General features: G+C 39.7%; 1 protein-coding gene and 1 long non-coding RNA gene across 7 annotated transcripts in view; one reads left to right on the top strand and one right to left on the bottom strand.

Moving 5' to 3' along the window:
• The window catches only part of BLNK (B cell linker), a 98069-nt gene that overhangs the window by 22539 nt on the left and 48096 nt on the right, over positions 1-27434 (top strand). For 2 of the 4 annotated variants that reach the window (XM_082054260.1, XM_082054259.1), the window contains exon 3: positions 7283-7329. In XM_082054260.1, coding sequence (XP_081910386.1) covers positions 7283-7329 — 47 coding nt within the window. Of the gene's footprint in view, positions 1-7282; positions 7330-25995; positions 26276-27434 lie in introns of those variants that run through there. The other 2 variants (XM_082054262.1, XM_082054261.1) reach the window with 2 other exon arrangements.
• Positions 1480-25831, bottom strand: LOC309440541. Of its 3 annotated transcripts, none has more exons than XR_014184214.1 (4): positions 25724-25831; positions 12091-12191; positions 4434-4559; positions 1480-1773 (listed from the first exon to the last, which is right to left on the bottom strand). It is a non-coding gene; the product is annotated as an uncharacterized lncRNA (long non-coding RNA). The 3 variants fall into 3 exon arrangements; XR_014184215.1 differs by lacking the exon at positions 1480-1773 and adding an exon at positions 2657-3840; XR_014184216.1 differs by lacking the exon at positions 1480-1773 and having other exon boundaries at positions 3852-4559.

The following is a 27434-nucleotide window of genomic DNA, read 5'->3' as shown; positions in this document are numbered from 1 at the left end:
TGCATGTACTAAAAGACAGATTTATGTTGCAGATCAACATAAGTGTCCTAGACCAAGGCTATTTCTGCAGCCAGCTTTCAGGGAGGGGGCTATTAATTCAGTGTGCAGGATTAAGTATGACAGATTCAAAAAGGTCTTGGATAGCCAAGTGTGAGCAAGCAGGTCTTGGTGAATAGAATGGGCTTGAAACCCTAGGTCACAAACAAATATACAATCACAGGTAAAACCACTCATAGCATACATTAGAACAAAGGATCAACTAGTTTAATCTTTCATTGGAGCTCTTTCAGAGCAAAACTGGTTAATCTGAAATATGTGCACCTTAGCTACTATTGCAGGCACAGTAAAGGCAGTTTCCTCAAAATAACAAACCACAGCAATTCACCAAGCTATTATTGCAGGAAAATATCTTTCTCTCGAAGAAAATACAGGTTTCTAACATCTCAACAGTTAAAAGTGGCAGGGTATGCAGTACAGACTCCTCAGACTTGGAGTTCTGCAAAACCACACAGTAGTTCAATGCATATTAAACATAATAAAATAATTCATTAAAAATGTGGTTCTCACTTGAAATTACAGAGAAGCAATACTACAAACAGATCTCCACCAACAGTGCTAAAGTAATCTGGGTTATCCTAGAGAAAAAAAAAAAAGTAAAAATACTGTACTGTTCCTTCCAGCATGACAGACATCTAGACCTCAACTCCCATAACATGTTGAACACAGCTCTTAGTAACACCACAGTGGAAAAGCAGTTTTAACTAAATCAATACCGATGGACAAAATACCAGCAGCACTTCCTGATAGCTGATAAATCCACAGTGGACCAAGAAACCCCTTCCCAACAGTGCTATTTACACCAAGCATTTCCTGAATATATTCCCTTGCTACTAACATTGTTATCAACATTATATCACTTGTACTATGTGAGGTCTTATATAAGCCAAATGTAGACATGGCTGCTATGAAATCTTAGAAATATCATGTATATCAACAATTCTGGCACTACTAGCATGACTTATGCTTTCACTGCTTTGGAAAAGCATCAGTATCCAAGCAGTAAGGAGAAGCCCCAGGGAGTGCAGATGAAGCCAGGATGACCGCACACAGTAACTGGCCTCGTGCCATTGCAACCCCTCCCACACTCAGACTTGAAAGGTCAAAAATATATTGGAACTGTTGAGCACCTGTGCTGGATTACCAGCTCAGATAGATAAGACCACATCACTGAGCTCCTGCTGGCACAACTGTTAACAACTAATCTTGTCCTTACAGAGCAGCTCTGTAATGAAGAGGATTGCTGCTCATCTCTCCTTTCACATTAAAGCAGTAGGCTCGCCTATCTGAAATGACAGCAGCTGTTTCTTATACCACTTCTATAACTGTGACTTTAGTTTCACTGCAGAGTATCAATGTTTGTGTTCAACAAATATGATTCACTGAGGTTTGAAAAATAACAAAGATAAAATGCATGATTCACCTCAGCCCTGGAACTGCATTAAGCTACATACAATTATGCTACCAACATTTTTTAGCTCGGAAATATTTACAGCGATTATTATGAGCTGAGAAGGCTGCAAAATAAACATTTACAACCAAAAATTGACTAATTCTTGCCACAAACTGCCAACCCTGAAAAACTGAACTTTTAAAGAAAAATTTTCTTACTTTTGCCTACTTCTAATTACACTTTCACTAAACTACATGTCTTCCTTCTTCCTTCAGATTCTTCTCTGCCTGCACCCAGCCTTCTGATCTCTTTCATTTTTTGATCTGAAAGACAGAAGAATTTGAAAGCGCCATTCAAATCTATGTTCATTTTAAATTGCATCCTTTGACTACAGAAATGGCACCCCAAGCCATATTTTTAAAAATAATTAATATTTAATTTTTGCACAACTTTGCTGCTCTTTTTTCACTTTATTAGTAAATTATCCATTATGCATATAGTTTAGCTTTTCTTCCAGTGCTATTAAACCCTCATTGGGGTAAGTATCATACAGTTTTACCGAGGTTTTTTTTCCCCTCAAAGCCACTAGAATGGGAATAACCTAGATAAAATATGGAAGAAAATAGAAAATGCTATTTTAAATGCTATTTGAATAAAATTATAAATGAGAAATGAAGATAAACCATGACTCAGCAAAACAGTTAAGCACAGACCCTAGCAAATTAACATATCCTCCTGCCTTCTGTGGGCATATTTTAAGCACATGCCTATATGCTCTATGGATTCAGACCCCACACATCTTGCCTGAATTCACACGACATCATGGCTTTGGCCATAAGGTCCTGCTTCCCCTCTCAGCTTTCACTGGTGAGTGACGCCAAACCTGAGACGTATCACAGCTCTGAAGCCTGACTGCTCCTGTTTATTCATAACAGGTCTAAAATTGGTAGCTGCTGAACAATTTCCTCAGTGACCCTGCTGAGATTCTTTAACCCTTATCCTCAGCTTTTTGTATGGGAATATTTTAATCCTAATGCCCCTTCCAACCTTCTCCTCTCTAATGAAGCAGTTCATCAGGATGACACTTCTCTAGCAGGAGTCCATGCATTTATAAAGGTGACCAGACACCACCACCTTGCATTATATAAGTGAGATATTACTCAAAGGAGCAAGACTTAATTTGAAAGGCTCTGTAACACGGAGAAGCAGGATTTGAGTGAGGCTAAAGTACAGGGAACTGCGATTTTGGTATGCAGTATAGTTGCAAACTGTTAATCTGCTATGCAAACTAGTCTCACTAGAAAGTACTTTTGCACACTAAGTGCTCTTGCTACCACTAGATGTCAGTTTTACACACTTTAAACTGGATGAATACATTAAAACCAAAAATCTTCTGTTTGCAATAGAAAAAATTGCCACTTTTTCTGGACTGACCTTTAATTTTAAGGAATCCACATTTTATTAACCTTCACTTTTGTTTTACTCCATGGTTTACTCAGTCTGAGACAGTCTAACAGTTTCTATCAGATATGACTGGCAAAAGTCTATAGCTCAGGTGGTATTTCTAGAGGCCAGTACTGAGACCTGATTCCATAGAGACATTTTTACTAAGAAATGCCATATCTTCTCTGACTAATTACAGATAGTCTACTATGGCAATTAATAGGGGATGTCATTAACATGGATTGTTAACATTTTATCATTTTTCTGATTTTTACTCATATTGACTGCCTAAATGTAGATCATTTTTACTTATCCTCCAAATTTCTCTCTCTCAGAAATGAAAAATATAGCTGTAGATTCCTCCTAATCCTGGCTTCTTGAAGGTTTTTTTATCAATACCAAACAGATTCCATAAACATGAACAGGTCTTAACATAAAGTTGGTCATACTGAATACAGAGTTTCTATAATATATTATACATGTTGCCATAACATTAAATCCCTTTACATCAAGTCAGTCTTGGTCCTCTCTCCCCCGTCCAAAAAAAAAAAAAACCACACCAAACTGAAGAAAATCAGGAGCAAGACCAACTCATTATACAGTAGTATAGTCAAATATATATATATACACGCATACACACAATAAGAAAACTCATCTCACAGCAAACCTCTCTAAACTGGCAACGTTACAGAATGTAACTCAGCGTTTTCGTAAGGTAATGACAAGACTGTCACCTTACATACAGCTTTACTGCCTAGATATTGACAGCTTATCTAGCAACACAGTATGTTTGTTTATCATAAAGCCAAAGGAATCCCCTCATCCTCATTCACATCAAAATTTGACCTTTTCAAACTGTTCCTTCAGGGCTCTCCTGGATTGTTCAAGGTATTATTTGCACCTGTGGTCATAACGATCTTATACAGGTGCTTACCTACAAGAAGGGGCTGAAAAGTAAAGAAGGAAAAAAGAGATATGCTTCTGTGAACTTCAAAATACAGTTGAAAAGCCTGTATCATACAATCAGCTGTATCAATAACCTTCTTCAAAGGTATCTGAAAACCTTCTATAGGCCATAACTCTATTAAAAATACCCATCAGCACAACCTCAGATTGGAACTGTGAAAGCATAGCAAAAAACTCCAAAGCAAATGTGGAGGCCAAAACACATCACACCTTGTGACTTCTGACAGCCATGTTTATGACTTGGAAGCCGTCCTTAGAGAACTGCTAAACCTGGGGCAGTGAAGGTGCCATAAATGCTACATACTGTATTACAACATTTTACCCCACGTAAGAACCCGATTCCCATTACCTTCCTACCACACTTACTCAGTTTCCTCAGACCAGGACACCATTTGCATGCTGACCACCCCTACCAATCATCCTCCACATGTCCCCAAGTCTGCAAAATGCCACAAGCCCCACCCAGCCAGAGCACGTGAGCCACATGTACACGCACTGGCCACATGTACTGCACAGTCCACGTACATGAATAGGTCTAAACTTTTCTAGACAAAAATACATAAAACCTACTTACACGTCTGAAGCTTCAGATTGCACAGAAATTTAGCTTCTCTTTGCTTTTGATGTAAGTCTTCCCCTTCCTCAGCACCCATGGTGGCAAGCAGCTGCAGCAGGGTAGGCTCAGATCCAAGGCATGCTTCTGCAAGTAAAGGAGTGAGTGACACACTTCAAACATTTGCACCACTGCAGCATTTCTCCCCCTCCGTGATCCTATCTGCAAAACAATGCTGGTTAGCTTGATTGGCAAGCTGAGAGTTTTGGTTACTCTCAGGTACCAAGCTAAGTGAGCTACTGAGAAAGTTGATGTCAGCTAAACGAAGCAGTCAGTAGAAAAGAGGAAAACAATAGCAGGTTTGAAGATAACATAATTTTTATATGCTTTCTAAATTGCACCATAACACAAAACTGTAAATATAAAACACCCAAATATCTCAATCTGTCCCTTTAGTTCCTCATTGTATACTGGGCAACTCAAATCCTTCCAGGAAAGAAACTACTTTAACTTCTTTATCAAACATATTCATCTGCAATATCTACATTCATGCCAATACAAATCAGTAACAATGTATATTACAAGCAATAACAGGAAAAAGTTAAAACCTGTAAGAATCAGTCATCTTCTTAGAGAAGCTACTATATAATTTTAAAAATGTTGAGTTTGCAAGACATTTTTGTACTCTTCTCCAGACCAGATTTTTTTTGCTAAAATGGAGCAGCAGCTCTTAGTTGTATTCAATGATGCAATTTACTGCAAAAAAAAAATAAACATACAAAATAAGAAAAGATAACTTCCAGCTGGACCCATAGACACCAGTCTCCTCCAACTTCAGGGAGGCTCAAAGCTTAAGCCCCTTATTGAAAACCATCACAAAACAAAACAGCCGTCAAGTTTACACTCTCTATATAAAATATTCACCAATAGAGGAAATACTTGGATCCTCCTCTACCAAGCTCAATTGCTGTTTAAAAAATTGCTTGATCTGACCCTACACACAGCACTTGCCTTTGTAGGAAGAGCTGCCTTGGCAGAGAGCTGCTTAAGCAGGAGATTCCAGCAGACATCAACTTGGAAAGGCAGAGAGAATTACACAAACTATTTGGCTAGAATCACCAAACAATTATACCTCAGCAATCTTAATACACACAAGCAAAGGTTTAAGTATTCTGTTTTACAAAGGAAAGGAAGGAATGAATGAATTAAATCCTTACAATAAAAAGCATAGCTGTTTCCTCCTCTTTTAGAAGGTGTAATAAGAGGGGAGGAAATGGCCCTAATATGGTCATTGATCAGCAGGGGCAATTTGGTGAGTCATGTTTACAGCTGACAAAGTCTGAAGAAGCCCAGCTGGGCCTGTATGTCAATCAGACAACTCAATATAGTTTTAAAATTCCTCAGGAATTTGGTGATTTCTAGATCTGCTAGATCATCTGCTAATTACCATAACACTACATGTAGATTTGCAGCTGCTTTTTGTTGCACTATAATCATACAAAAAGTATTAAATGTAGGGGGTTCTCTAGTGTCCAAAATGGCATATTTCAACAACAAATATACCAAAGAACTTAAAGGAATGCGGAGATTCACTTGAATTTAAATAGAGAGGAAATGTTTTCTCTGAGATCTTACATGTTCTCCACTTGATCAGTTTGTCTCATACACCTGTTATTACTGTCTCATTTTTTGTGCCTGATAAAAACTCATCTATCATGCTGATGAAATAGTGAGAGAAAAGGCAAAACCGTTTGGAATGAGACTGATAGCTGGGGGGTTATTCAGAAAAACAGATAGAGGTGGGCAAACATCAATCATATTACAATGAACTCAGTATCACTGAAGTCACTGGAAAGTATCTGTTTCAGAGATTTCACTTCCATTATAGTTGTACCTATGACGTCTCAGGAAACAAGCAAATTAATTTCCTTTTCCTGACACAAAAATAGAAGGAAGGTTAGAATTGCATCTATTAAATGGATGTATTTTCAGCCTGACCTATCCCCTGTTGAAATCTATGGCAAGAAAGAGGGTGTTCGAGCATTAGCAGGTTTCTGGACTGAAACCACGCAATCACACACTTGGTCTGGATACAATCCAGAGATTTTACAGGAAATTTTGCACTAAAGTAAAACCCATAGACAAAAAAAGGTTATATTTATACCAGCTTAAAACTCTGATTTAAGAAGTTCAGCTGCAAGCTACGCACTAGCTTGAACATCAGAAGTACTGCTGCTGCTTTAGTGCGTGGCACATTCTCTTTGGCACAGTGAGGTGAAAGGTATGTGGTCCTGCACAGATGATTGAAAGCATTTGGCTAAACTGTTTCCAGAGCCTGAATTAGCTTGTGCAGCACTAGAATGGGCACTGTGTGTCCAGAAGAAATTATATTTCTTCTTCATTCCTAGTTTTTCATGGGTTGAGGAGTCATGCAGAAGGCTAGCACAAGAACTGACCAAACTGGGACTCAATAGTCTCCCAACCATTGTCAAATTAATCTTCCACTCAGCCATTATTATACTAATCTGCTGATTTCAGTAAAAAAATCCAAAGAGATTCTGTGGTGGAGCTGGAAAGAGACCATATAAAATGGCTTGCTTATTGCTTTTTGAATTATTCATTCACCAGCATACTTTAATCAGCCACATGCCCAGTTAAATTCCAGTTTAACAATGTAGTATGTGCTACCAGCTTTCCAGAAACATTACAACAGGCCAGTAATAAAAAGTTAAGCATTAACCAGGAGGAGACAAACACGTGGTTATAAAACTAAAAACTATTTTTAGGTCTTTGCTTAGTTCGTTTAATGGGTTGGTCATGTTTAAACAGATCTCTATTTTAAACACAATACCTGGTTTATCTCTTTTCAGAATGTATCTGATTTTGAGCTGAGCCGATTCAAAATAATGCACCAGCCGTAAGTTGCATATTATTTTCTGCTTCTCTATCAAATGACTAATACTCTGTTATGCTCTGACAGATTGTCTGTTAATAAATAAGGAAAAATGAGAATTGAAACCTCCTGCTCATGTGAAGGGCATTAATTGATGGGGGTGGAACTTCCTCAGGATTGGGACCTTGGAAGGTTTACAGGAACTATTTCACATCAGCTGACTAGAGAGTCTTCTCTGCACCAGCTGCTGGGTAATATTCTTCTCAGAACAGACAGGGTAAACCTTAATATCAAGAAAAGCACAAGTTAAGCTTCTTCCAGAATACAAAAGCTCTTTACTTGTATAGTGTATGAGGCCACATTTTCAGAATTGGTTAAGTTAGATCAATTTAAGTGAGCAAATTAACAAAATGCTATGTTGAAAGTAACTTAAATACAATTTAAATAGAATATTGAATAGGTAAATACAGGTGTAACAGTTAGGAAATGCCTTCATATAATTTGTGGCAAATCAAGTTAATTTAGAAGGATATCCTTAATGTTCAGATACATTGTTTCTCTTTTATTACTGCACAGAAACAATATTAGGGAGTTTTCTCCATAAGCAAATGAAACCAAGAAAAGTTCAGTTTATTATGGATGGGTTACTCTACTTCACCCATTGGTTGTTATTCTATGTAGCATTTTCTTTCCCTAGCCAGGAAAACTTTCTATCTGTTTACAAAATCAGAATTGTTTTTCATATTCCACTCTATTGGTAAGAAACAGGAGGAATTTGGAGGCGTTTTTACCCATGAACATCCTATTCCTATGGATAAGAATTTGAGGAGAGCATAAGTTAATGTTCTTCTAGGTTTGTTTTAATAATTAACTAGATGAGTAAGGAAAATATCAAAGGACTTTCTTGCAAAGTAATTAAGTCTAACGGGACATCATTTTGACAAGAAAACATAGAAAGCATGAATATAAAGTTAACCAAGGGTGCGACCCCTGTTTCTGTGCTATAAGTGAATCTGATCTGCAATATTTGCGCAAACAGAAATCTACCAAACTGAGACCAAGAGCTGCACTTGTACTGATGTGAGTATTCAAGCTTTGGATTCTCCAGTTGTATATTGGAATAACGAAGGTGTTTTGTAATGAATTCTGTTGTCAGTTACAAAACAAAAGACCAGAGTAGATCAAGTGCAAAGTAATAAAACTTCTGAAATGCACAGTGTGGGTGTCAGGTCCCTAGCACCAACTTTCGTTTTAAGATCTGTTGCTCTTACTACTTGCTACTGCAAAAATTGGGTGAGTTTCTAGCACTCTAGCAGTTTGCATGTTTTAACTGGGAAAGGTCTACATCGATCCACCTAAGCCAGATGAACAGGCCTGTTCATACAGCAGGCAATCCCCAATGGACCAAAACACTAAGGATAGATACAAGAAAAATAATAATTGCCAGACAAGGTGAGATCAAAATCCTATGTTTCCTGGCAGTGGCCAGTGCTTCAGGTCTCTGCCTGTTATGAAAGTTTCTTCATGGGGCTTCACTAGGCAGAAGCTAGGTCCCCTGACATGCCACCATCAGAACTTCTTGGACTTTCCCATTCCAGTTTTCACCAGTGCAACGCTTGATGTTCTTCTTTTGCATAAGAAAGATTCTGAGCCTAGAAGGCTCTGTGAAATGAAACATGCTGTTATTCTATATTCTGCTAGGAAATCCCACTGCAGATGTACCAGGAGCAATCTGCAGCCACGCATGGGTATGCTTCATGGACTTCTGCACAAAGTACCTCCACTAACTCAATGGGAGGTTCTTTTCCCTTTAGTCAGTGCTGTACCACTTGTCTAAGGGGTAAAAGATTACAGGGGCAAAAAAGACAAAATATTTTCTCTGGGAAGAGTTTATCATAGGAATTCGGTTTGGATATTCTGAAATAAAGTTTTTTTGCTCTACACTTTTCATTAAGTCTCTTATATTCTGTTCATTCATGTAGTATTTCCTTTGACAGCCTAATGACAGCCTGATGTAAACCAGTTCCCATCAACACTTAAAGCCACAGGTCTACTTTGATCGCTTCTGAGCAGCTTCTGAATATAGTAATGAAATTATCAAGGTACAGTCTCTACTAGTGTCCTGTCCTATCCATGAAGTAAAATAATGAAATATTTCCTTCCCCACTTCCCAAAAAATTAACAGAAGAGAGGTGATGTTTTCATACATGGGACAGCAGAGTAGTGAGGCACTAGTCCAGCCGCCCCCTGGAGCTGGCTGCCAGGGTTGTGCAACAAACTGCTCTCACAGGTCTATTTGTTTTCAGCAGTCCTGACATCATGTTTAAACATTTAACTTTGCTTAAAGTCCTTCCTCCTGCAGAAGCACCATTGTGTTTTTCACTCTGCACAGCAGATTCAGTTGATACACACTCACCCTGAATCCCTGGGGTCACCCAAAACACCGAACAAGTTCACTCCCAAGAATGGCAGTACGACAGCACTTTCCAGATACTTCCCATTGGAGAAGTCTCAAACATCCCACTGACTACAGTCATGCGCTTATTTATTCACATTAAAATTTATGCCAGGAAGAATAGTATCAAGAACATCACACTACATTCAGGAGCCCTCTTTAAGAGAGTAAAAAATCAAAATCAACCTCATAGCACAGACATTGCAGAATACTGGAACTTATTTCCAAACATGCTATCTTGCTGTCTTCACTTAACATCTCAATAAGCAGTGCAAATAAGATTGGCATTTATGACTGTATTCAGCAAAACTGGCATATAGCCTATACCTCAGTTATAAACATCCTTAATTTGAAAGCACAGCTTGAGAAAGAAATGTAATTACAGCTCAGTCACCTCAGTGTAGATAGTCCAAGATTTACAGTATCGGATGTTTATATAGAAGTTGTTTCACAATGCTTTCAGCTTACTCAAGTTTCACTTTCCCAGGGACCATGAAATTAAAACACCTTTTTATAGCTAATGTGATTAGAAATTCATCCCAGATCAAACTCAGAAAAAATTTTGCTCTCAATTCATGAGGTGTGAGGACTGTTTTTTAAAATCAGAACTGGAATTTTTCATCAAAAAATTGGTGCTCTCTGTCATGTGCAAGTTCAGAAGCCTGTTCAGGCTGTGTCGGATTGCGAGGTAAATGAGAAATCTTCACCCACAAACCAGGTATGAGATGTCAAGTCTTGAGTTTAGCATTTGTAAATAGCAACATGCAATTATGGAAGATCCTGGATAATAAGTTAGCTGTGATAAGGAACATGTAATTACAAGCTTTGTTTAATTATAGTGTGAGCAGCATTTGATCTCCTTTTCTTGAAATAAATACCTACCAAGTTTCACTGTTATGAAAAAAAGTTACTAGTTTATTTTACCAGGAATTTATAGTATATGCAGAAAAAAATTTCTATTTGTAAATCAAGCAAATGTTCTAGAATTAAGACTGTTTCTAGATTAGTTTCTAACATTTTTTTTAATTTATTCATAATTTTTAATAACTCCAGACTGAAAATGTTAATCCTTGCCTTCTTAACAAGGGATGTGTCTTTTCCTGAGATGTATGAATAATTTCTCAATTGTAAGAGAAGTTATGTATCAGGAAAGTGTCTTTGTAATGAAGGAGAAGTCAAGAAATAAATCCGAAGACTTCTAACAGACTGCAATGACATTCAAATTTCACATGTAGAAAATGTTCTAATCCTGTTTGGAGTGGGGTGCGATTACATAGGCATTATTATTCAATTTATTCTTAGTCAATAAACGTAGAGTGTGTAACATGATATTTTCAGTTTCACTTTGAAATATTTTAATTTCTTGCTCCTATATTTCTATTTCAGTGGATTACTTTGCCTAACCAAAGACAAATCCTAATAAAAATACTAATAAATTCAGTGAGACTTCTATGACAATTAGACTGTTTCCTTTAGAAATAATAAGGAATTTTGTTGTCTCTTTAAGCAAGATGCAGCAGTACAGAAATCTTGTGATGATTTGTATTTGGACTTTCCCCACTAAAGAGAAAGCTCCACGCTGAAAAAACAAAGGTGGCTGATGACTTCTTCCCCAATACTTAGCAAGCAGGAAAGGTCTTCCCCTCTCCTGGGGATATACAATAATGGATTTTTAATTACCCTATATCCTTTAAATACTAGTGCTTACTCAAGTTGAATATTTTATGCCTAAATACGTAGACTTAGTTCCTTGCTTTCCTTAGCTTTGATGTAGCTTAAATGCCACTTTTAAAATCTCTGTTTATTCCCAAAACTGGAAAAGGCCCAGGCTGGAAACTCAGAAGATACCTCTCCATACAGTGACCTCCCAATAAAAATGATACCCAAGAGAGACCAAAAGAGGTTTTTTTAGTACATAGCCACTCTACTGTCACTGAAAATACTACAGGATACTTCCTTGGTAGCTATATACACTCAAAAAAAAAAAAAAAAAAGCATCTGAATTTTAATTTGAATCACATTTTTATTTACTAATTTTTAGCATAGAAAGGCTGTGACAAAAGTATACTCAGCCATCAAATATTTACATAGGCAGCTGCTGCCAGCTGATTAGAATTAATTCTGGATATTCTCCTGTTCACAGTGATCTAGGAAATATTTGCTCAGCAAAGCAACACCATCTTGCCTCCTTTTACAGCAGCAGAGAATATTACACTCCTGCAGCAGAAAGAGGGCAACAGACACTTGCATCACAGCAGTTTCTCTTCCATCCTGCTATAGAAACTTTTGCAATGACACCGGTTCCTTGAGAAGGAGGAAAAACCTCTCACAGCTCAGGAGTATCTTGTGTTTCATGCTCTTCTAGAAAGATCACTTCTGCTCTCATGACTAGACTGCTGTCTTGAATCCAAAGCCAGGAAAAACTGATATTCTGAAAAAAAAAAAAAACAACCTTAAGTGTTTTGCTAAAACTTAACAATGAAAGAATGGTAAGCTTACAGCATTAAAAGCCTTGTGGCACCACTATAGACCTCATGGATTTGAACTCAAGACCACAGTTTAATCATAGCACCTTGCCCATCTCAGCTCCCCAGTTCAGGTCAAGAGAAACACCTAGTCAAACAAACACAGACAGACACACAGACACATTCCAATCCTGTGAATCTATAACTGGGTATTTTTCGTAGCAGTAAGGAAATCCAATCCAATATTCCAACCAAGCTTTACCACATTTTTGAGATCTGCCAAAAAGAATTGTGATAGTCCATCTTAGCAAAATACACTGTCCAATATTTAAGTATAGTAACACTTGACACTTTTCCATAGAAGAACAAGGAGTTTGTATCTTATGCATTGATTTATGTTGAAAATAATATATAAAGAAGATTGTACAAGGGAGAAACTATTTCTGTATTTCACATTCACCTACAACCGCAACCACAGAGAAGACATTTTCAAACAGTCTTCTTTCTAAGATGGACATGGAGATGCAAGCTGGAATTACATTAATGGTGTCCTAGTTGGGATGAAAACCAAACCTAATATAGAAGCCATTCTAGCTAGCAATGTGTTTAGCTGAAGAGCAATGTGCATCACCTTATGTGCGGTCCTGTGTTGTGCAGCTTTTAGATCATGACTGACTCATCTCCTGTCACATCTCCTGTTCACATTTAAGACAAACTCAGAGATGCAGTAGTTAGGCAATAGCCTTACCTGTCTTGCTACATCCCTTGAATTTTTAAATTAAGAATATTTTAAGCAAACATAATGTCTAAGAAGCCTACTTCAGTAGCCTTTCTCACTAAAAAATTTATTCAACTGCAGTTGTATAAAGATACTAAATATATTTGACAGAAAATAAACATTACAAGCCTGTCTTTGTTACCAAAAATAAAGATGTAGCTAGACACAACATTTGACAGAGTTTTACAGAGAAAACACACACCTGTACAGAAGAATCATTTGAAGTCATAAGAGACTGTAAATAAAACAGCAATACAATCTTTGAAAATGAGACTACAAATAGTAGCAATAAAGTGCTCTCAAAAGTTGAAAATATACAAAGTATACAAGTTTGTATTTTCTGATCAAGTCCTGATATCCAAATATTTGCTGGAGTCTTTCTTCTTTCCAAATAGCAACGGCAGCAGTTCAGATGATACCATGCTGCAGTATTGCAGCTGTGGTTAGAGTGGAAACTAACTTGGCAATGTTTTAGTTCTTGTGGTTCTGTGGGCTATATTCCTGTGCCTGGGCTGAGCAGAAAGACTATACAACATAAGGCATTTTCTTTTCACGTACTGCTGTTAGACTTAGTTATCACTATTGCAATGATGAGGAATGCCTCAGGGTTACAGATATATTGTCAGAGTTGGAGGGGGTCTTTCCATTTTAATGAAAATTGCATCCAGAAAATCCAAAGAAATAAGAGTTTTGTCCTTTTTCCCATCTGTTCTTACTGAAAATAATCCCATTCTCAAGCTGTTGATATTATCTAGAGGTCACCAAAGAACTGATAGGATATGAAGATGTCAGAAGAAATCCCAATTCTTCTGCCCAACACCCTTGATGCCTGCAATGACAAACAGTTGCTAGTTGTCTGAATATCTTCCATAGTACATTTTATCCTCCCTGTCCCAGTAGGAAAATACAGAAGCGCAGAGGTTGCAGTCATAGCTGGCTCATGTCTGTATAGGTAATATATAAATCACTACAAGCCTAGAACTGTCTCCAGAGTCTCCTCCTCTTCTTCAGTCCCATAATTTTCCATTACTCTCTGTTCTGGAGCCTGTTCAGGGAAACTTACAAAAATAGAAAATTTTAGAATTATTCAACCCTGCTCAATCTCCTTTCATGGTGCCCTCCCATGCCCAGCCATCTATGGAATGCCATTTTGGAGGCAGGTAACAGTATAATTTCAGAAGTGTTTCTTCAATATTGGAAACATTTTGCTCATTTTTATGGATTTTAAGCAAGTTAAATCACAGACTCTTTTTTATAACAGTGTGACAGACTAGTATTAAATAATACTAGATGTCTATTAGCCCCCTTTGAAGAGCAAGAGTGGATCCACCTTTGAGAAAAAAGCATATGCTGGTCCAGCTGTAGGGAGAGACAGATCTGTAACAATCAGCTTAATCTCAGTAAATTGTAGTGAAAGTAGGAAAATGTATCTTTGTGAGTACTCTAGACCAGCTTAAATAGCAACAGAATAGCAGTTGCAGAGTAACTCTGGTTGGGTACCAAAAATCAAAGAAACAAATGAGAGGTCACCTTTTTAAGACACAGACCCAAATGACCTGCTTATGTTTGTACACAAAGCCAGAAGGAGAACCTGAGATGGAAGCCGCGGTCCAAATCACAAACCAGTTCTTCATCATCATATGTCTGGCTAGGATCTTCTTTCTCCACCCTGTCAGTTGATGTGCTTTCCTTTCCTCTATTACATGGCCATACTCAGACCACAGAGAAGAGGCTGTTGTAGTTTCAATTCACTGGTCTTCCCTTTTAGAAAATCATATTTGGTAATCAGAAAGTGCTGCACCTGGGACTCAAAACGCAGAAGAAAATAACTTCTGGCTCATTCAAGCAGTGAAGTGTGAAGGACTATTAATTTATAATCACATTTAAGCAGAATTCCACATGTGCCCCAGCTCAAGTGCACACTGTGCAGAAAACAGAGCAGATGTCTTGGCTCCAGATTGGAGTCTTCTCAGTTTTTGAAAGAAATACAATATTTAATTTACACCATGCTATCAACACATATTTATGCTCTCTATGGGTCAGACATTTAATTCTTCTCACTTTAGATGAGTCTTTCTGAAAAACAGTGAAGACATAACCTCTTTTTCCTGTTGTATAAGTATGGAGAGCTTCATTCATTAGTTCATATGTTTGTGCTGTGATGGTAGGTGGTCTATGGAGTATTATCTAAAATAATGAAGCAAAATATTAAACTTTTACATTCACACCTTCTTGAATTCAGAAATAAGAACAGGTAAACAGTTGAGATCAGATACTAAGCCAAAACTACCGTGCTTAAAAATCGGGTCAGCTAGACAAGCAGGGTAGAGAAGCTACAAGATGAGCTGCAAGGAGAAGTGAGCGGACTGTGGCAGGAGGGCCTGTTGCAGCTGCAAGCCAGACAGTTGGGGCTGTAGCAACCAGTCACTTGAAACAGCTTCAGGAGAGGCTGTTCAGTGCAGCTGGCCTGGCAAAAGATGAAGTACAGTTGGTAGGAATGCCACAGCGCCCTTTGTGCAACAGAATTCAAGACCTGAAACCCAACAACGTGCACAGCTACAGGTGATAACCCATAGAACTAATAAATTTGCCAAAAATATATACTTCAAAGATTTGCATTCAGTGTGCAAATAAATACCTCTTTATTAGCACCTTCTTCATAAATTCCCTTTCCTAGAGCAATATTAATTGTCAGGAATATAGAATGACCTTAGTAACCCCACGGACACTGGCATGATGGTCCTTGTCATACCTACATGACAGAATGCATTAAGACTCATTAACACCTGATTCAGAGAATCAGCGAGTCTCTATGGATGGATCATCTGTCACTTACCTAAATACAGAAAGTATCATAATGGGCATATTTATGAAATTAAGATTCATAGGCAACCTCCATGCTGGGTTTCTCTAATTTTCAGTGCTTCAGAGCATCTCTACCTTTGCAGGGTTGCAGTGGTTGCAGTATAGGGACTGAAGAGCTAGTACCAAGCCCAGGAGATGCTCAGCTGCCAGAAGCAGAAAAGTTGCACTACTGGATGCTGCATGTGATGTGAAATGCCTTGTCTCAAGGTGCAGCTCCCTTACATCTTGTTCCAGAGACTGCTTAGTTGTCACCAGCTCTGGCACCATGCTCCACGCTCCACCACACAGTGTAAGCACACTTTGACTTTACAATCCTGATGTTTGTTTACAATTCATAGAAGTAAAATTCAGATATGCTCTGAATTCTTGAAGAGATGAGGTGTTTTCAGGTCAGACTATGGCCAATCTCTTGCCACATGAAGAGCAATTTGTGCAGCTTCCCCGCTGTATCTTACAATTTAGGACTACTCAGACCATCTCTCACAGGTTATTTTCTCAAGTTTCTGGAGGCCGGAGGGATGAAAGGACATTTTCCAGAGTAGAGAAGCAGTTCAGTCTCCCTGCCCAAAAAACTTTAAAAACTTTACAGTTTTTATATCAGTTTTCCTGTTTTCTATTCTCTTTCACCCACTGCCATCACACATTTTAGGTACTCTCCAATGATATCCTTGACAGAGCATTAAGTCTCAGTTTCTTCTTCACAATTCTGGCACTTCAGTTTCCTCAGACACCTGCTACCACAGCTCTGTCATTTCTCCTACTTAGTTCCTCACTGCCCGGTTTCATGGCTTTTTATTGTTTTACAAAGCTCTCAGAATATAGGCAATAACCTAAAAATATCTTACCATACATTTCATGAAAGTAATCAGATCCTTTTCTAAATCCCTGATCTGGCTGATAAAATTAATTATCTTTATCAGTATATTTCTTCCTTATCTCATTCCTCTGACTTCAAACAATAATATTCTGAAGAAATACAAGGGGATGTAAGGCATATCCATGCTTTTGCTTTAATGAATAAATACAGTTCAAGATCATAGAAGTAAATGGATTGTTTCTGTTGCTTGAAATGTCAGCATGAACTTTCAGCTATATTCCTTTTAGATTACTGGCACAAACAATGTTTAAGAAATTATTCATAACTAAATGGTTTTTGTCCACACATAGCCCACAAATAGACAATTTAAATATACTCTGGAAAAAATTCTGAAGTCAAATATTTTATGTCATCATTTTGTCTTTTTAAAGAAATGGAAGTATGATTCACATACACAGTCTTACAGGCTGTGCTAGCTAATTCTCTGCTAGCTAATCCCTTTCCAGGGATTTATTGAAAACTACAGATAAAACCAAATTTTCAACCATTTCAGCTTTTAACCAAGAGCAGTACTAAACATGTATAATATACCTGCACCACATTGGTATTTCATTGGGTTTTAGCTTAAAAAAAAAAAAAAAAGAAAAAAAAAAGGCAGCTCTAAGAAGTCACTGAAAAATAACAAATGTAGCTAATTTCAGATCACAGAGCAGAGCCCTTACAGGTGATGTCTTTCCAGCAACACTTCTCTACTATCATCAAGATGAATATAGTATCAGATCCTCTGTTAACCACAATGAATAATAGGAATAAATTATTCAGGTCCAGAACCAGCCTAAATCAAAACCAACATGTTTATACCTATCATGTACCTTGCAGAGTCCACAGGATGGAACACCAGTTTCTAGGACAGCCCCACTTTCTGTACAGATTTGAAGCATTGTTCATTCACAACCAATGCACTGAGAACATTTTGCAATGCAGCCCTGTGGTGTAGCTCCAGCAAATACCTGGGCAGGCATAGAAATTATTCTATACCAAGCTCAAAATTTTGCTCCTTTATTACTGCATTTCTTTCTACTCTAATATTCCTGAGTATTGACTTTAATTAAAGCAAAGCAATCATGGGACAATCAAAGGTCTAATTTGTATGACATTTGTGACATTGGCCTGCATCAGGTACCTAGGGAAGAGGATAAGAATGAGCAAATGGGGCTGGGTGGGTGCCTCTGTATGTACATGTATGAGCAGAACATCACTCACTGAGCTGGTACTGTGCTGAAACTAATAAATTTACTTGGTGAACTTTGATTCAGGGAAGTGTTGGTGGCATCAGTTCCACAAGGAATAAGACTAATAACAGAAATCTATAATTTCTTTAGAAGTTCATGATACTTTGGAGAGTCTTTTTCATAAAAGGAGAAATTCTCCCATGAACAGAATGAACATAAACAGAGTGATGCTCAGTAGGGACATGCAGAAATTAACGCTTCTCCTCCCACATCCTCCTCTGCCCCATGCAAATCTCATTCTCAGTGCCAGGGCCAAATAACCCATTCTGCTAAGCGCTTCCACTAAGGCCTCTTGGGTACCCTCCAGGGCAAATCCACACCCCAAATATAAGGAGAGACAGGGAAGAAAACTTCTCCAAGAATTAATCCAGTTGCAGCAAGAGATGAGGAGAAAGGAGAACAGGATGTATAAGCCCCAGAGAAACATCAGAAACAAGAGTGGCTTGCCAGTCTGCAAAGAAGCGTGTGCCACTGCACCCTCCCTTCTGGTGGTTGGGATCAGACAGAGGTAGATTAAAGCTGGCCGGTTACGAGTATCTCTGTTGCAGTCACTTTTAACTGCTGGAAGGGGATAAGATTTGCAGACCAAGCAGCAATGCTATTCTTCAGAGTTACCTGGGCTGTCAGTTGGCTCCAACACAGGTCACTGCCTCCAAGGCAATTTGACCTCAAACACTTTCAGTTTAACATTATATAATCAGTCTGTCTGAAGGAGCAAATTTTGTGTTTCTGTGTGCGTGTGGAACAGATGACAGTAAAACTGAAAAGCAGAAGTGCAGCTTTGTACACAGTGGGTTTGTCCCCAGAGAAATAAAACACATTTTCTCAGCAGGTGCTAAAATGAGTTTGCTCAGGAGACTCTTCATGAGAAAATCCTACTGAATTTACTGAATTCACATCTTTGCCTATTCCGCAGTACATGCACACACATACTGCCTGTTTCCTCCAGTGAGCATAAAGACAAACCCAAATCCCATTCAATTAACTTTAGAGTTGCATTTTCAAATGCATCTCCTACTACTATTACTATACAAACAACTTTAAATATGCCATTTTGTAAGTATGCCATTTCATATCCAAAGTGACAACAGATTAAATCTTTAGGATTTCTAGGACAATTGCAAGGAGTCTTCCAAAATTAACACTGTGGCATTGAGCCACTTGACCCACAGTGAGGAAGATAAAACTTCTGAAAATTAATAGTCTTTAAAAATATTTGGGACAGAAATGTATCTTCTCTCATCTACTAAATGCCCACATGCAACTTTTCTTGTACAAGTAGTGTTTTCTAGTTTAAAATGGCTTATATGCATCTTGGACATGGAAAAATCCATTCAAATAGACAAGTTAACTAGAGGCTGAGATCAATGCTTGGAAAAAAACAGAGATGTATTATTATGCAGTGTTTCACCTGTTTATAGCAACCAGTAAGTAGTAAATATGGAGAATGTAATGAGGAGTCATGTTCCATAAACTCATGGTTTCCAAATACCAGCTATGGGACACTGAACAGTAAGTTACGTAGGCAGTGTTTCGACTGAACTAGAAACTGGGGGGAAACAAAACTATATCTAAATTGGCATAGTTTTAAACAATAGAGTTTGAGTGCTCTTCTAGCCTGGAACCAAGTTACACTAATTTGCATTCAGACCCATATGATCAAGCACAAAACCGTCCCAGGCAGCATGTGACAGTCTAGTGTTGACCTTCTATTTCCCCTCCACTCTTCATGCCCACACCATATTCCTGGCATGCCTTCCTACGGATGTTCTAAAAGCAGAAGAGATCAAATCTATACAAATTCAAAATGGCAGGCAAAAATAAAACCTGCAACATGCTACAGATTCCAGTTCTCTTTCAGGTGGTATGAATTTCGGCTGGTTTCCCATTCCAGTGTAAGTGGTATTAATTTTGGCTATGTTCACTAAACTTCCACAGCCTTGAGAAACAGAACTGTTGCAATTGTTTAGTGACATTCATGTGAACACAGACTGATCAAGCCAACTTCCTGCTACTGACCAGCCACATTTACATTCACATTACTGTTTCTCAAAGGAAAAGCCAAGCAGAAGTACACAAAACTGTCTTTTAAAGAGCAAAATATGCAACATATTGTGGTTTCCCAGATTGCCTAGAAGTGGGGAAGTCAGAATGAACAAATACATTTGGCAAGACTGGTCATATGCGAAATTGATTTGAAGAATTCTTTCCTATAAAGAACAGTTGCATCCTTGCATCATCAGGACTTCTAAGAAAATCTTTGGCATGATCTTCTCTATTAATGTTGAAGACAAGATTTTACTAATTGAGGAAGGGTGAAGAAATGGGTTTTCTAGCATGCCTGAGAGAAAAAAGTCAGTCTTACATGGTTGCGTGATGAAGAAAATTGAAACCAGCTTATCAAACTGATTGCTTACTTCAAATCAGGTTTCTCAGCTGTTTTATATACATTGAAAGCACTAGACTGTATCTATGAACATTAATGTAATCTGTAAAAAATAACTTCCTCTTGAAATAGTCATGCATAGTTCACTGAGATCCTTTGATGCAGCACTGTCTCCTCAAAGGACTAAAAATAAAAATAATAATTAAAACAATTTACTGTAAAATGATGTTTTAAACTCATCTATCTGAAGGTTTTTTATTTACCTCCTTATTGTTAAATTTTTATGCAACATGATGCAATTAATAATTCTCCTAGAAGTTCAGAAATGGCTACTTATAGCCAAGGATGTACATATACACTGGCTTGGACTTTTCACACTCCCTCCTGCAGCTTGATTGCCCAACTGTCCTGTGGGCCACACCTCCGACCTGGGACACATTCCTAGAGTTTCCTGTCATGAGGAGGCTGTGGGCAGATGCTGTTGCATCACTGAGCCTCACCCCTTCATGGAGTCCAGAGGTGGCTTTGGCTGACAAGCCAGATCAGGAACTCAAACAGGCCCCTATGTTCCCCAGGCTAAACATAGTCATAATCTGTAATCCACATTAAGACAACGGCATGAATAATCTCCATAAAAAGGTGTTAGCATCAAAGATTACGAATTTAAAAGGAATATGTGTACAGCTGATATTTTATATAATATTTAACATTGTAATATGAATACTAGTGATATTAGTAGCTTCAGCAGAAATCCCTGACAAAGTCTGAAATCATCACACAAACCATGCACTGGAAGGCATTAAACTAGAGAGCATTAATTTCAGTGGAAATCAGAAAAAGCAGTCATCAGAGGAGTCAGAGAGAAACTGTCAACAAGACCATGAGACTTGTCAGTGATAGCAGTCAAACTCTGGATTTTGACTAATGGTTTCTCTACAATAATTGGCTCTGTATGAAGATGCTTGTTCTAACCTAGGAACACCACTTTTCAAGGACTAAAATGCTTCAGGCAAGTCTTCCAAACCCTTGTTTCTGTGCTATGGGGGTTTTCTAGCTACTCAGCAAAGCAAAGTCAGACCACAAATGATCTGAACAATAGAGTATAGGAAACTGGAGACCTGAGCAAACAAGAAATATCTGGCAATTCACAGAAAATTTTGACCAAATGAAGGTAGGATACTCACAGTCTCAGATGGAGTTTGTTCCACCAAGTCTTGTTTTGACCATGCCTCAATAACCTCACAGCTCTTAAATAGTAACCAGAACACATCACCAGAGAGAGTCAGCAAACAGAAATAGCAGAGGAGGTAAAAAAGAATTTTAGTTTCTCAGCATACAAGATAAAGAAATTGCTTTTTAAAATCTTTTTATCTATAAGCATAAACAGAGAATTACACAGTCATATTAGGAGAGGATCAGAGAGACAAAGCCAGACTAAGCCACAACACTTGCAGTGATGAGCCAATGATGTTGAAAGAGTGACATTTAGAGAGTTTGTCCAAGCATTTAGAAGGTCTTCTACAAATTTTCAATGGCATTTTGAGCATCCAAAAAAAAAAAAAAAAGAATTTACTGGCAAATCCTGCATTACCTGTGTTAAGTGATGGTGCCAGGAATTCATCCTGTATCTTTTGTAGCCATACACAGGAAAATAAAGTTACCAGCTATCCACATCATCACAAAAATGGCAGAGTTCATGTGAATGCAGATTCTTAAAACATTAGATAAAAAAATACCATTTAGGTAAAGGACTTGAATGATCATGCTCCAGAAAACCAGTACTGTGGGAAAAACTCTGCAAAAACCTCATCCAAGACAGCAAGATACATTCTTCTGGGACACTGTTATGCCTGCACCCCTGTGACCTGTCCCTCACCTTGACTGAGCAGCACAGGCTGGTCCAGGCTGCCAAACCATGTCTCTGCAGGCAGCAACACTTGCAGGTGGGTGGCCATGCCTCTCCCACTGTCCCCGCTGGCCCTAGATGTGCCAGAGAGCAGGGAACTGGTGCCAGCATGCCTCGAAACAAATCCCTCTCTGCCAAGAATGGCACTTGTGGCTGAAAAGGAAAGTTTCAGATGAACCATCACTATGGTCAAGATGCCACCCATGTGGTAAAACAAACCCCAGTTCCTCTTTGGCCTTCTCCAAATGATGAGCATATTAGGTCAAAGGGGCACAGTTGCTGGGGTTACAGCTAAAAAAATAACCTTACATTTTGTTCACTGCATGGCTCAAACCTGCCACTGCCTCCAGGCCCTCCCAGGGCTCCTGAAGGGGAAGGCAGGGTGTTTTCTGGAGTGGGGGTTATGAAGGTCCTGGCCCCCTCTCCTGACAGTGTTCCCAGAGACACTATTTTGGGGCGATGAGTAACACTGGAGGGATGGAGGAACTGCTGCTGCTCTCTTGCTCTGTCCCTGGTGTGGGTCTGCAGGGCTCTCCTTGTCAGCTGCAAACTTGTCAGTGGTTTGCTCCTCTCTGTATTGACTACACAAAAACCCTCTTGACCATAGACAGGATCAGTCCAAACATGGGCCAGAAGTTTGGAATCTGAAACCACCTGCTGGGAAAATGAAGAGCCCTAGGGCTGTTGGAAGGGACTTGAATGTGCTCTTTATTTAAGGTTTTTCTCTAGTGGTTGTCCTATCTTGTAGCATCCAAACAGGCTTTCTCAACACCAGGGTAGATGGCCAGATAGGCTGATTTGGAGGCAGATCAGAAAGGGCCAAGCAGGCTGTAGTCATTTTTTGGTGAGGCTACACTGTTCAGATCTAGGTGGTTTTGATGCACATACACATTTCATTGTAAATAGAAAGGCTTCATTTGACATTTGTGGGAGGGTGGCTTTCTTCTCTTAATTACAGGACTTTGCACTTGACTCTCTACTGGTTTCCTAGGAAGAGCATATTCCAAGGTGGCCAGGAGAAAACACTCTCTTAGATGGCTTAGGTTTAAGATTAATTTAGGATACTGGGTCCTGTACGTGCTCATTGAGGGTGAAGGAGCTAATTTATTCTTTGTCCATGTTCTGCATGAGCAAAGACAGCCAGCATAGCCCACATCACCAGGTACCTGTGACTGCTGCTAATTCTAGGCCAAGGCTCTTTTCTCCCCGAGTAAAAATCCCAGTGTCAGTATGTCTTGTTAGGATGGGATAAAAAGGGAATTAAGATATGGCCCATGCAAGCATTCAGAGGCCCAGCGCTGTGAGGACAAGTATTTACCTCCTTTCGCTGTACTGCTTTCCGGACAGGTGAAAACAAGCCTGGATGGAGTAGTAGGAAAGGGTGTGTGTGGGGAGGTTGCCTACAAACCTCTTACAGATATTAAAGTAAAGCAAGGCTGTGTATTGGGCCATGTGTGTGCACAGAAGAAGCAAACAGGCTGAGGTATAACCCGTGGGCTGGCCTCATGGGAGATGCCACAAAATCTCATGAAGAACTCTTGTGCAATGGAGACTTTCTTAGGAGTAACTTGTTGACAGCAGCACTGGTCTAAGCAGTTACACACCCTCTTCCTCCCACCCTGTGCTGAACCCTCACAAACATCTGTGAACCAAAAAAGAAAAAAAAAAAAAAAAAAAAAAACAAACGGGAGGGAACTCATGTGTTTAAAGCCCCCTTTTTTGTGACTTTTTGCTAGATCACTCCCCAGTCTGTTTTACCACAGCTACACAAACAAGTGGGCCAGCAGATTACAGGGATGAGAGATGCTGCATGAGCCACACTGTCACCAGGCCCTGAGCACAGGGGACCTGGGGCACAAGGCAGCAGCAGCAGCTCCTTCCCAGCCAGCAGCAGGGAGATGACAGCGCTGCAAGGACAGGGATGAAAGCCCTCTGCACCAGGCTCTGCAGAGCATTCAAACTAAACCTGTGAACTGTTGAGTCAGGAAGAAACCAGGCGAAACCAGTAAGACAGTGAAAATCACAGGCTGCCACCAAAGATCTCCAAGGGAAACGGTCTGGGATTTCTGTGACAGTCAGGCAAAAGGCAGTTGTTGTATAATAGAAATCACTGCATGAGCCTACTGACCAAATTCTGTATTCTGATATATGCTTAGATATAACAGGAAGATTATATAAACAAAAAGTAAAGTGACACTGCAATGTATATATACCCACTTCTTCATAATGCCAGTGTTAACTCCAACTAATTCAAAATTGATCGAATTTTCAAAATAACTTTCAGGGAGCAAACATGCAAACATGTCCAGCTCACAACTAGACACAATGCGGGGTAGAATTCCAGATATTTGTGTAATAAATGACATTCAACATTATATGTTATTCCTTAAATTCCATAAAATTTATAAGATACCCCAAAAGGGGCAATTTTTTCACTATGGGCCCTCCCTAGGGAAATACTGTATGCAAATATCCAGTGATTTCCATTTTGAAAGCTCAAATATCAAAAATGTCAGCCAGGTCAAGATCAGCACAATGCTGTTATCAAAGACAAAAATCTCATGGCAAACTGTTTCCTCACAGTCATCTGCACTAACAAGGAAAGTCTGGTTTTGCCACTACATTTTCATAAGAAAAAACTATAGTCAGTACAATCTGTGGACGACACAGATCCATGTGAAAATTCAGTCTAAGTGGCATGAGAATCCCCTCAAGAAATAACTTTGGGTGTCCTCATAATATCTTGCACTTATCAAAACATTAACATACTACAGATGTACATTTTTTTTTTAAAGAAAAAGTTTCCTGTGTATAACAGCCTTAGCTTCTAAACTAAGCTGCAGACAGACCAAAAATACAGAAAGAGAGTGACAAGAGTCATCCTTCAAAGGTGCAGAATTCAAATTAATCAGCACTTCAGGATAAAGGCTGAACACAAATATCTGCTTACATTGGCCCTCAGAAACAACCAGCTGCCTACAAAGATCATCTTTAAGGAGGAAAAAATGGCTGAGCCCAAGACTAAGCAAAAAAAAAAAAAAAAAATCCCAGGCTTAGGGATATCAGAGCCATAAAACACAAATCAGCTACCTACATCTTGGGTGGGAACTGCCAAGTGCCCCTAAAAGGATCAGAGTTTGCTCTTGCCTTAGTTTAAGAAACAGGGCGAGAAATGTGTTGGGTTTGGGAGGGGTGTTTGGTTGGTTTTGTTTCTGTTTTTTTCCCCTGACAGTTATATTCAGAACGCTGGATATAATGAGATTATTTTCTCTGGTTTTGCTGGAGAACTTCTGGGAAGTGAAAAGCCCCCCCAGCAGCATGTTGTTGCTTGACACATCTTCCTTCGGAAGTGGAGAGGAGCAGGGAGGAGAACGAGAAGGCAGCAAAGTGCCTGCATCAGTACCCGTACCCTGGGAAGTCACCTGGGGCTGGATGCACAACAGAGGGGGGTTACCTGCTCCTGCAGCTCACGTAGACCCAGCTCCCGTAACACCCGGGGCTCCGAACTGCTAGCTCACCTTCCTCTAAGACCAAGCCAGCGCTTCCCTGAGATCTCGGAAAGGTCTGAAGGGAGGAGCGGATTAGTGAGGACTCGCATTTGCTTCCAAAAGCTGCACCTGGGCGTCCGGTTCCGCCGCCACCTGTGCGCGTCGCCGGACGGGGCGGAGGCGGACGGCGGGGCCAGGCCGGGCGCCCTGAGCACCGGTCCCTCCTCTGCTAGTGCCTGCGGGTAGGACGAAGCGAGGCTTCAACAGCCGGTCACGGCAGCGGCCACGATTTAACCCAGCGGAGGCTTATCTTGTTGGACAAGTTTCCGCTGTGCTCCGAGTCACGGCCTTAGGAGGGAGCGGAGCGGAGCCGAGCTGAGCTCGGCTTGGCTCAGCCCGGCAGGAGGAAGCAGCCGCACCGGCAGGTGCCGGGTCGGGACCAGCGCGGCGTATCCCGGTGCAGCGTGGAGCATGGACAGGCTGAACAAGCTGGCTGTGCCGGCTGGGGAGAAGTTGAGGTAGGGGCTGGTCCCGTCTCGGCCGCGAGTGGGGAGCGGGGCAGCGCGGGGGCTCTTGCGCGGGGGCGCGGAGGTCGGCGGGGTCCGGGCGGGAGGGGTGACACGGAGCCGCTTCCCGCAATGGCTTTGGGGAGCACTGGGAAACCCTGAGGCACGGGGAAGATGACAGAAGTTTTAGGGTGAAACGAAGTTATTACTGGTCGCCAGGGCGGTACAGGGAAGCGCGGGAGGTAAACACAGGTTTCGAGCAATTAATCGCGCACGGATTTCAAAGGAAAATGTCTGTTTCATTTGCAGTGAAAAGAAGACTATTTTCAAGTGTCTGTTTTCAAAGCTTTGACTTACGAAGATGTATGAGCCTTGTGCAAATCAGAAACATTTAATTAATTTCTGAGTGGTTTAATCAGAGTGTCCTACGAAAATGGCTTTTGCAGTTAAATTCTGTAATATTTCCTAATCTTCAAAAGAACTGGTGGAATAGAGGGTACTTGAAAACGGGAAATGTTCCTAAGTGAAGGAGAACAATGTTAAATACAGGGTTTGAGAGGAGAAAAAGGAGAAGCTGACCATTACTGAAGTATTTTTAGTGTGACTCAACTAGTGTGCTGGTGGAGTTGGCAATTCAAGGCTCTTTCATTGTGACTTTCTTTCTTCCTGAATAGTTAAAAGAAGTCCTGTTTCAGATTAAAGTAGTGTGGAAACTTTTTCTTACCCTGAAAAATAAGAATAGTGAAAAATATTTTTTTCCTAAAATAACTCATACTTAAGCACTTGATATTAATTTATAAACCATTCTCAATTCTTCCTCTCCCCAGAAGCCTTCATGCAAATCAGAATAATCCCTTGTAAAGCTAATTTTGATGGAATGGCATTTCTTGATATCTTTGCTTTCCATACTGTTGAAATGTTGGGGGGGGGGGGGGGGGGATGTGGGGTGTGTATTTGAAGAGCTTCAGTCACCCTTATATTCCTTGGTCAGGTATGCCTAATAAAAGCCTAGCAGACTGCATCCTACAGCCCAGGCACGAACTCTGTGGAAGGCTCAATGGGCAGGGGGAAGAAGACAGTGAATTTCCTCACTGTGTCCAGTTGATCACTTTAAATAGTCTAAAATAGTCTAAATGGTGTCAGGACTCAATGTTGGTCTGAACTAGGTACC

This window comes from Streptopelia decaocto (genome assembly GCF_964273445.1).
Source record: "Streptopelia decaocto genome assembly, chromosome: 5".
NCBI classification, from domain to species: domain Eukaryota; kingdom Metazoa; phylum Chordata; class Aves; order Columbiformes; family Columbidae; genus Streptopelia; species Streptopelia decaocto.
Note: the sequence above shows the minus strand (reverse complement) of the source record. Positions and strands in the feature narration are given on the sequence as shown.